The sequence below is a fragment of the Branchiostoma belcheri genome, unplaced genomic scaffold (genome assembly GCF_001625305.1).
Source record: "Branchiostoma belcheri isolate BF01 breed outbred unplaced genomic scaffold, Haploidv18h27 scaffold1, whole genome shotgun sequence".
NCBI classification, from domain to species: Eukaryota; Metazoa; Chordata; class Leptocardii; order Amphioxiformes; family Branchiostomatidae; genus Branchiostoma; species Branchiostoma belcheri.
Window position 1 is genome coordinate 7,781,289 of NW_017802379.1, and position 11,737 is coordinate 7,793,025.

Below are 11,737 nucleotides of genomic sequence, written 5' to 3' on the forward strand. Positions count from 1 at the left end.
TTGGCCAAAATGACCAAGGTTCAATGTCTAACGTACCAACCTACCAGCATGCTGAATTTCATTTTCCTCCAAGCTCTAATTACGAAAATATCTACGATTTTTAGGTGTTTGGAGAAGAGGAGGAGGAGGAAATGAGCAAATATAATATGTTTTCCTTCGGTAAACATAAATATCTGCTCATACGTGGACTTAACAGAGTCACTATCTAATTTTGTACTTGAAATGTGTTTGATGGAGTTATTATAAGTATATATTATGTAAGTCTGACAATGTAACTAGGAATAAGATAAATGATGGGTGATGTGGCTTCCAAGCAGAAACGTAGCCTCCACCAGGCCTTTCTACGGTAATACGGATCGTAGAATTCGGCAAATAAGAAAGTAAAATTGGCCAAGGGAGTCCGACCGCAGGGAGGTAGTTTCTTTCCCTCCTAACTGCGCGGCCTGTCAAACCTACAAGGCGGCCAAACTCCCCTGGCAAATATTCTCCTGTATATAGCCAGCTACGCGTAGTTAGTCTGGAAAAGACTAGCAGAAACGTGTTTCAATCCTGACCAAGCCTTAATAATACTATTACACTAAAAAAACAATACAACTGCCAGCTAGGCTTGTTCTAGCCTCTACCAGGATTCAGAGGCAGCAAACTGTACTTTACCAGACCCCCTGGCATGTTATCTATCCATTTGGCCAATTTCTGCTCTTTTCAGCCGTTTCTGAAGCCTGGTAGATGGTATAGGCACATATATGTATGTTACTTCGATCTAGCCAGAAGAGAACACGTTCTTTCCTCAGTGTAACCGGATATCTTTACAATGTGTTGTTCTCTACTCTACATGTTGAAAACAACTTTATATACCAGAAAGGCAACATTTGCAAGCAAATGACAGATATTTCACCCCCATCCCACCCCCTTGCAAAAATGGACCGTTCCATCACTTTGACCAACAGAATGTGTTTCAGAAGAACCAAAGGAAAAGTAGTATATTTCTCTCCCTATGTTATTTTTATGATACAGTGTGTGTGAAATATGACTATGACAGCATTTATGAATCCCTTTGCGTGCAGACAGAAGCATGTCCATAGTCAGACGCGTACGTGACGTTTGGGTCTACCTTACAGTTCTCTGGCTGTTTTTCCCATGTAAAAACATTTAGACGAATAATCTCGTTTAAGAGGTATTTACTTATGCTTTTAAGATCAATCAACAATGCCAATACCACTGTAAGCAACGTTAGTTTCATTGGGGACTAAAAATAAACACTCATTATGCAGAATGTGGGACTATTCATTACCCACTGCCTTCAAAGAAGAAGTCAAACCTCAAAATAGATAGAGTAGTAGTAGAAGTATACGCTTTTCCAGACAAGTACTAAAGTAGTTGTCCGTTTACTATTATTGTATCGTACCATGAGGTAGAATGATCGTACCAAATAGTGTCTTTGACTGTGAAAGCAATTAGCCTTCGGGCATGATTTTGCAAATAAAGATTATTGATAAAATCATGAGACTACCATGTTGGGAATAATCTGAACTTTAATCTTATTAGTTCTAGGTGTTGTTTTTCTGCCCTACTTTCAGGAAAGGTAGCCTTCATAAATCATCGTTTTATCCCACCCGCATGTCTGTCACACATACACGTAATACCCCGCCATAGCTCCCATACCGGACATGTCCTCACAATAAGCAGCGCATAGACTTGTCAGTCACCGCCACCCGGCTCAACTTACCCCCGGCCCAACGATCTTTCTAAATATTGAACCGGCCGCTGCTATGATACGTCTGCAGGAATTCGTGATTGTAATAAAAGTTTGGGGTGTTGTTCAGGGGTGGGTCTCGGAGTAAGGGGTAAGCTCGTAGCGGGACTTGTACAGACATGGCTTCGGTAGACTACGTGGGTGCCTCCCGCCCGGTTTTGAAGAAGGAACCCGGTGCGGTTGAGGTCGGTTTGACCACCGGAGGGATAGCTGGTTTTCGCCTGGAAGTCTTCGGTTCGCCACAACCTGTAATGCGATGGTAAGTGGACATACTTCCCTTCCCTATATATCTACAATGTACTTAAAAAATTATCGCACAAAACGGGTCCTTTTTTTATACCAAAGCAGCTGTTCTATAGACAAATTTACATTTGTAATAACTTTAAAAGTTTAGATTGAGCCGGGTACGTTGTAAGATATTTCTGTACATTATCGATATCAGTTCTATTTATACCTGTCTATAACGTTTGTCATCAGAGCCAAGTTTAGATGAATTATGACATACTCTTTGACGGGCTGAATTTATTCTATATCAAAATGGCCGAATTGGTCTTAGTGCCCTAAAGCGCAATGTTTGGCAAAATCTCATAGCTTTCATGTAGGAATTGCCAATTGATATTTAAGATCCATACCGATATAGAACATTCTATGAGTCATAACGTTATATATATTACGACATACGTGGAGGGGTACATGTAGTACGTGTATAGCAAGGTCAAGTCGAAGGTCCTAATTTTTCATGTGTCAAAAGTTTTATCTGCACACGTAGTCTGTCTATGATACATAGTAAAAAGCAGTGTTAAGAGTAGGCGTTACATGTTGTACATGCCATATTGAAGTCTCCCACGTAGCTCGTTATGTTTATGTCTGATCTCGTTAAATAAAGAATTTTAGTCCATTGATAATGATATTTGTGAAGCTGCTATCCATAGTCACTGACTGCCGCCTGCATTTCTGCGTAGTGGGTCAAATTTGATGAGCACGAGTTTGATCATGTCAAGGGGAGCTTGTTAAAGTTTGATATTTTGGAAGGTTGGACGTTTGTTTTGTATGGAGTCTCATAAAAACACAGTTATCAGTTACATCTGTAACAGGTCGTGTAACATAACCAGAAGGTCGCGGTATATGATACTGAGACCCCTCCGTGCAGATATGTCACTGGTCTGTTTTCAAAAACTATCATTATAATTCCTTAATTTTCCTCTTCAATCTGTAACCTAGCTAGCTGAATTTTATCTATGATATTCCCGTACGTTTTCCTTAACTGCACAATACTTCAAATAGACATAACATTTATCAACCAGTTAAATTTGATACGCCAAAGACGAGCAACAATAAATTCGTAGCTGAAACAACACTTTGCAATACTTTGTATACATCAAACAGATCTCTAGAGGGGTAAAAAACAGAGCAATCATCGGGACATATCTACATTTGGACTGCCTTGAAAATATTTCGATGTTTGATGGACAATTTTATTGCATAGGTGACATAGCTTGAGTATTGCCCCGCCCTATACTGTAACGTGATCGTATGTCGCAGTGTATACGTGTGGGGCCTGCGGGGTCTAGTATGTCCGTGCCTCGCGAGGTTACAGGGCCTTGTAGTTGTACGTAAGTGCCACAAGCATAAGGTTTCAGGGTCTTGTGTATCAGTGACGAGAGGTTACACGGTCCTGTATGTAAGTGCCACAAGGTTACTGTGTACACGTGTCGAGGATCATTAAACGCATCCAATGCAGTTTTAGGCATTGGAAAACCCAATTTTTCAGTCAATATTCTAGTCACTTTTCTACGTGGTGCGAAACAACACTATCCCAATGTATATTGATGCTCATGGAGCAAAAATTCCCAAAATTTTGTCAGAAAACGGCTCCTGGAAGGACCCGGAGCTGACTCATCTTGGGGCTTGTTTCGGCATTTTTAAATACCCAAAGTATGAAATACTGATTGTCATGTGCTAATTTTTTTCAATAAAGATTGCCTTAAAGATTGCTTTAAAGGCATCCAACGCTATTTCAGGGCGGCAAAACTGGATTTTCAATTTTCTGGTCATTCTTTTAATGTACGGTAAGTTGAATCAATCCTGTCTCAAAGCATACTGATATCTGTGAGGCAAAAATCGCTTACGGAAAACGGTTGCTTGTTTTGTATCGTAGGCTGGTTGCAGCTACTCTCCAAGCAGAGGTTGTGGGGGAATGATCAACGGTTAGCTTTTATATTTATGGCCATTTTTTTGTCGCTACCCCCGTCGGTGGCCGGCGACCTTCTCTGGCTAATGGATACTGTCTTGCCACTGAAAGGGATCTGCTTGGAGTTTAGGTTGACTTCGGGGCGATACCCCCCAAAATGAAGAGACGCCTCACGTAGCTTTGCCTTTTCAACCAGGCCTCTGGTCTTCTTCAGGATAACTGACCCAAAAAGACGTTTTCTATGATGCCTTGTACACGTACCCACACAGATGAACTTTCGAAAGAGAATGTAGATATAGTCATTGTTCATGTATATGTAACTCCAACAGTTCAAAGATAGATATAAGACTAATTTGTTATCAGAAGAAATACATGTATCAAACCTCATGATCAGTCCCACTGGATTGTATCACTATGTCAATGACTTACACTACCATTGTAATTACATTGCTAAGTTTTACACCTTTTTTGCACTATGTTAGATATTTGTTGCCATGCATATTGCACCACATACAATTGTCATGTAATAAAGTTCTGTGTGTAGAATCGTACAAAGTTTGGCACTGCTAGGTGTTTACCACAAGTTTTTTTTTTTTTACTTGTCAGGACTCCCGGTTCTGGTCAGAAGACAGGCGGGGCCGGTTATTCCTCTCCAGACCAGAGCGCCACCGCCCCCTACAGCAAGTCCGTGTGGCGGCGGTACCGTACCATCAGCGGGCCTCCCTCTGGGACATACAGGCCCCCGCCCCCGCCGGAACCTAACCGCATGCCCGGGCTCGGCAAGGGGTACGGACAGATGATTTCAGGCAAAGACTACGACTCGTACGACTACGGAGCCTACAATGCCTGGTTGGCGGACAGGTACGGAGAAATAAAGAAAAGAACATTGCTATTCTTAGATAAACATGTTTTTCCTCATCATCATGCTATTTTTTGAACTTAGAGGCATCCAATGTAATTTCAGGGCGGATTTTTTCAAAGTTAATTTTTCGGTCATTCTTAAGTTAAATCAACCCTTGCCCATGGCCAAAGTATACTGACATCTGTGAAGCAAGTATGCAATGTCGCTGACGAAAAACGATTGCTGGTTTTGTATCGTAGGCTGATTCTAGTTATTTATGGGTGGTACCCAAAAATAAGGAGACGCCCCGCGGTTTGTTTTGAGGCTATTTCAAACGCTTTAAGTATGATGATGACAAAAATGTGCTAATAAAAAAATATTTTAAATGTCAATATAAGACAGATTTCCTCATATTTTTTGTCTTGCATCCCTGAAATTGCAACGGATGCCTTTAAGAGAAGAGTACAGATCCATCCCGTTGCCTGTCCCCCAGGTACCAGTACCAGTGGTCCCGGGACTACTCGCACCACGGCCCGCCTGACGCCCACCCCCGCTGGCGCAGCAGCCGCAAGGACGTCTGGATGGACGAGAAGGTGCCCTCCAGCGTGCCTGTGCGACAACAGATTCTCGAGGTCGGTTTTCGACATCAGGGGGTGCCAAAGAATTCATACGAATTTTACGGAATTCATACGAATTTTACGGAATTCATACGAATTTTACGGAATTCATACGAATTTTACGGAATTCATACGAATTTTACGAAATTAGTAAGGATTTTCCGCTATAAAATTATGTTTCTAGTAATGGATCGTATGTATTCCGTAGAATTCCTATGTTTCTTAGTAATGGATTGTATGAATTTAATTGTATAATTGTATAAAATTCGTATGAATTCTTTGGCACTTCTTGGACATTTAGTTTCTTTGCTTTGACTCTAATTACAAACCTTAAAGGAGTTGGGTCGTGTGGCGTAACGGCAGAGTGCTCGACTCAGAACCAAGAGGTCCCGGGTTCGAGTCCTGACATTCCACCGATCTTGTGCCCTTGGGAAAAGCACTTTACACGACTTTCCTCACTTAACTCAAGTTAAAATGATTATTGTCCTGTCCTGTATAATTCCTAGAATTGTTGCAAATTGCACACAATACTGTACCATTAGGTTCCTCCCTTAGACGTCGTCAAAAACAATATATTTCATCCATATGGACTGAGTAAGCCGAGTGTATTCTATCCAGACCCAGGACGAGATTGACCGCTCCTACACGTACGAGTGGAAGCGTTACCTGGAGTCGACGTGCCACGCCACCCCGCGGGGCCGAGACTACAGCTGGATGCACGAGAGTCCCCGCACGGCTACCCGCCAGGCCCTGATGGACCACCCCGCCACCTTCCTGCACCGACCCCGCCCCAAGTGTATCGTGGTGCAGGGTAACGAGGCGTACTTCACCTGCGCTGTGGACGGCAGTCCCGAGCCCACGATAGAGTGGCAGAAGGAAGATCAACCTATAAAGGTAGCCTCTACCAGACTAACTGCTCTGGCTATATTTAGGAGATTATTTGCCAGGGGAGTTTGGCCGCCTTGTAGGTTTACTGGCCGCGCAAAGACCAGGGAAATGATATCTTTTATAATATAATTCTGGACTAGAAAGGTAACATTTGCAAAGCAAATTAAATGGATAATGTTTACCTTCGAATATGGTCGGCTCTGTTAATTCTTACTAAAAACACATTCATATGTATGTCCAGACAGGAGTATAAATTCCTCCTACTATAAAATTGCAACATGATGTAACCCAACACCGGTTACCATGGTAGAAACGTAAAAAAATCAGGTCATTGACCAAGTCTGAGGTTAGTGTTTGGAGAAGAAGAGGAAGAAACGTAGCAAAAACAGTATGTTTTCCTTCGATAAACATAAATATATGAAACGGTCCCTTCCCTCCCGTGACAGATTGACGGTGAGAAGAAATGATATCTTAGAGAATATAATTCTGGAATATGAAACGGTCCCTTCTCTCTTGTGACAGATTGACGGTGAGAAGTACAAGGTGAACCTGGCGCAGGGCGTGTGTACGCTGTACGTCAGGGAGTGTGACGTGGATGACGCAGGAACGTACACAGCTGTCGTCACAAACCAGCTCGGCTCGTCCAGCTCCAACACTGTGCTACAGGTGGCAGGTAGGGCCTGGAGAAGTCTGCCATAAGGCCATGTTGATTTGATTATATGGATGACATCTCTGGGCACCCAAAAACTGACTTGCGTTTGCCGAGCTTTCGTGGGGCCCAGTGGTCTTCTTCATGACGGATTGATTGAAGTCACGTGTCTATGTTCAAGTGATGGGTCATTCGTAATGAAGAGGGTAGTAGCTTTTCGTTCGAAAAATTCCTGCAAAAATGTGAGTTTTTGATCTTTTGAATATGCTTATTTGTTTGTTTGTTAATTTGTTTACTGGTATTTTCCACCAAGTGAAAGGGAGGGCAAAACAGGTACGTACGCACCTTTACGCGTTGCTCTCCTACACAAAAAAAGTATATGTGTGAAAAAACATGTACAACAACAAAATATACACAGTCAATTACGGCAATATATAATAATACACAAAACAGGCAATAACTATAATAAGATGTATGTGATGATTGTCCAGAGTCTACCGACGATTTGTGGGCGCAGCCTGACTGGTGCATCATGGGAGGCCTGGTAGGGAAGCCCATGAAGAAGAAGGAGAAGAAGGAGGAACCCCCGCCTCCTCCTCCTCCCGAGCCCGAACCCGAGCCCCCGCGGGAACCCACCCCGCCGCCACCCGAGCCCGAGGAACCAAAGAGGACGGGGTCGCTGTTCGACGAGAATCTGAGGAAAGAGTTTATTGCCAAGGAACGGGAGGAAGCCAGGATTGAGGTCACTTTTTCAGGTAGGTAGACATGCTTACTTCTTCTATACTGTCCTGAGGAAGTACGTATTCCCCTCTTTACAAAAGAGAGAGCGTATTGCTAGATGTTAACAGATACAAATGTTTAACGTGCATTAAGACTGGGGAAGGCTTTTTGGAAAGATGGGAGAAACATTTGCAATTGATAGTGGGATTTTCTTTTACACGATCAAAAACGTCTCTCACAGGCTTACATTTCGGTGCCTATCAGACACCTTCCTCATACTATCTTCTAACTGGAGTTTTGCTTCTCGCCGCTATAGGTTTCTGGCGCTTTTGCGGCGGGAACACATGTACAATCCCAAAAATGGCGAAGTTTACGGTATCCCCCCTCATCCCGGTTCTTCACTGGGGTTGACTTTCTTATCCACGCCGCCTCCTTGATCCAAAGAATCCGTCTATTGCCCTCTCTGTCTATAATCTTTGCCCCCTCCCTGTTTTTGGCGACGTCTCAGGGAGGAGCCTAATGGTACAGTATTGTGTGCAATTTGCAAGAATTCTAGGAATCGTACAGGAATTTGTCCACAGGCAAGGAATGTCCACAGGAATGTTTCCCGGCCCTGTTTGTTGACATGCCCACATTCCTGGAAACCCTTGGGAAAACCTGTCTGCCGCGCCCCAGATCGATGCCCTACTTTCTGAATTCTGTCACACCCGGGGCTCGTTCTGACTATACATTCAGGGGAGGGGAGGGTACGAAGGCTTCATCAAAATCATGAAATCAAACAATAACCCTAACAGCATTGACAGTCTTGTTGTAAGAAAATTTCATCAGTTACCCTCGATGTTTCCTTTCAGGGGACGTCCCGGATGAGGTAGTCTGGGAACAGATGGGTAAACTAGTGGCGGAGAGCAAGACTAAAGGAATCAGTTTTGAAAGAGATGGCAACACCTTCGCCCTAGTTATCAAGGTAAGGCTCTAACATATCTTTAACTTCACTTTATGTTCACGGTAGCAACATTTCGCGGTCTGAGAAAAAATGGTGTTCACGGCAGTGGATCATAGGTTGCAGACAGTCTGTGGAGCCCCCCGTCTCGTTTCAATTTTTTTAATCGGCAGATAAACGCCATTTTGCTTTGTCTTTGTCCTTTTCTTTCTCAGGATGCGACCTTGAAGGATGCAGGCGAGTACGTGTGTGTTGCGAGAGATAAGTGGGGAACAAACAAGCAGGCTTTCAGGCTCACGATGAGTGAGTACTCTGATAATTCATACACACTAAGTCAGTAAGTAAGCAGCGCCGTCTATCGAGTTTGTTCAGATTGCACGTCTTGTCCTCTGTAGAAACCTGAAACATCGTTACACCAGAACTACAGGTTAGAACACTTCAAATTCTACTCTTATATATCATACGCTTTAAGGTGCTAAATAACCCATCCTGAGGACTTTTGGGGTGTTCTAAAAGTACATGTTGCAGCTAAGTATGGACTTTTTATGAATTTTTTTGTCACAAAGTGTCTTCTTGCAAGAAGATAAGGTTTGCAAATTTTATGACGTCACGATGACGTCATCAATAGTTATGAGGCCATTTTTAGAAAAATTGAATCTTCAAGCTAGTGCTTCAGTAAAAACTCAATATTTCTCAGAATTTTGCATACTAGTCATAGTAAAAACTTCACGTTTGGATCTTTTCATATTCCTAAAGGACGATTTTTTATGAATTTTTTTTCAGCAAGTAAGTAGCGCGTTCTATCGACTTCGTGCAGATTATACAACCTACCCTCTGTACAAACTTAAACCAATCGTTATACCAGGACAACTGTTCAAATTTTAGAACACATTAATTATACTGACATACCTGAAAAAAAAACAGATATCAAAATCAACGCTTCACATCGAACTGATCATGTGTAAGTGAACACATGACAATCAAAGACGTGGTTATAATATATATCTCCCGATATGTACACTATGAAAACTGAAATCATGTTTCCAAACACAGAAAAGGGTGGCGTTCGTAAGCTGGCCAAGCCTGAGTGGTTTCTGGTGCCGGAGTCTATCACTGTTGCCAAGGGCTCCTCCGCTAAGTTCTACGCCGAGTTGGATGCCGCACCGCCACCCACAGGTAAGTCAATCCCTAGTCTTTTCCGCTAATCTTTTTCACGCAAGAGTTCCACGCAAAGACGCAGGATCCACGCAAACACACAACAAGAGTTCCACGCAAACACACAAGTGTTCCACGCAAACACGTGTACGCAAGAGTTACAGGCAAACACACAAGAGTTCCACGCAAACACACAAGAGTTCCACACAAACAAGCAAGAGTTCCACACAAACAAGCAAGAGTTCCACGCAAACAAATAAGAGTTCCACGCAAACACACAAGAGTTCCACGCAAACAATTAAGCAAGAGTTCCACGCAAATGCAAACACACAAGAGTTCCATGCAAACACCTGAGTTCCACGCAAACACACAAGAGTTCCACGCAAGCACACACGAGTTCCACGCAAACACGCACGAGTTCCACGCAAACACACAGGAGTTCCACGCAAACACACAAGAGTTTCACGCAAACAAGAGTTCTACGCAAACACCTGAGTTCCACGCAAACACACAACAGTCCCATGCAAACACGCAGAAGTTCCACGCAAACACACACCAAGAGTTCCACACAAACCGTGAACTAGAGTTCCACTAAAACACACAAAAGTTCCAAGCAAACACACAAAAGTTCCACGCAAACACACAAAAGTTCCACGCAAACACACAAAAGTTCCACGCAAACACACAAAAGTTCCACGCAAACACACAGAATTGACGCAGAAGTTCCACACAAACGCGCAAGCCATTGCCCTAGAAATCCTACATCCCAGCAAGTAGTAAGTTTTTCAATGCAAGGGTACATCAGTTATGTTCCTAGCTCCCCTGAATGAACACTGTTTAATGCTGTGATATTTCTTTCTCTAGTTGAATGGATCCACAAGAAGAAAACGCTGATGGGAGGAGGGCTGTACACGATCGAGCACAAAGGCCGCGTGCACAAACTGGAGATCGGGAAGGTGACAGAGCGCGAGGCTGGGGACTACAAGGTGGTCGCACACAACTCCATGGGCACCATCACCAGTGAGTTCAAACTCACGCTCAAGTGACGTCACTTCCGCTGACAAATCGTCACTTCCGCTTCCGTTGACTAATGGAATTGCGCGCTGTAAAATCCTCTTCCGTTTGAAAAAAAATAGAGAGAAATAACAGTCATACTACACCGGGAAATTTAACCGCGCTTTTAGTTTAACCGATTGGCCTGTACGACAGCGATATAGCTTTGTAAAGCCGATAGAACTGCGAATTAGTTTAAGAAGAGGAAAACTGCAAAGAAATGTTCCCTTGCGTAACGTGCAGGAATTTATACAGGTGTATTCTGAACTATTGTTTTTGTTAAGATCGATCTACATACCAGCTCGACGTGTATTACTAGTCGTGACTTTGGTATGCCATATCGTTGAGTCTTTTCGGTGTTAGTTTATAGACAAACAAGCAAACTTGGATGAAAAGTGTAGACCATAGAATGTATACTTGCTATGGACAGCCATTGTAACAGTAGAGGAAAATTTATCGTTTGGATTTACAAGACTGTTTTTGTTATTTTTTTTCTTCTTATAACTTCTTTATTTTGGATACTTCAAGAACATCTAGGCTGGTCTTAGAGACTTATTTTTTGCATGTTTTGGATTTGCGTTTACCGTTCAAATCCTAGGACGTTCACAGCACGAAAACAGACATTTAAGCAAACTTTCCGCAATATGTAAAGAAGTATTAAAGGTGAGAAAATATTTCAGTAGACTTTACGACTTCGTTAAGGCTGCTGAAATGCAAGTTCCGCCTTTCCGTCACCTTGCAGTGTGCTTAAATACTACGTTAACATATTCTATATCTTTACGCTTCCTTTACAAATCCGTAAATTTATATATGTTCGGGTTTCAAAACATTTTCCAAGACCAGGTGGTATTTAAAAGACTCCCGTTGACACTGTATAGTGCATAACCCTTAGTTTCTTGTTTGCGTGCTTTTAAGACACGTTCTAAGTGA

The 11,737-nt window shown here is 42.7% G+C and overlaps 1 protein-coding gene across 1 annotated transcript; it reads left to right on the forward strand.

The window, feature by feature from the left end:
- The first annotated feature begins 1,762 nt into the window (after positions 1–1,762).
- On the forward strand, positions 1,763–11,267 carry LOC109468384 (myosin light chain kinase, smooth muscle-like). The gene is made up of 10 exons (XM_019766637.1): positions 1,763–2,012; positions 4,551–4,805; positions 5,279–5,417; positions 6,021–6,296; positions 6,813–6,963; positions 7,431–7,694; positions 8,511–8,623; positions 8,815–8,902; positions 9,653–9,775; positions 10,619–11,267. The coding sequence occupies exons 1-10, from the start codon at positions 1,873–1,875 to the stop codon at positions 10,798–10,800; spliced, it is 1,731 nt and encodes a 576-aa protein (XP_019622196.1). The 5' UTR covers positions 1,763–1,872; the 3' UTR covers positions 10,801–11,267.
- Positions 11,268–11,737: the final 470 nt, after the last annotated feature.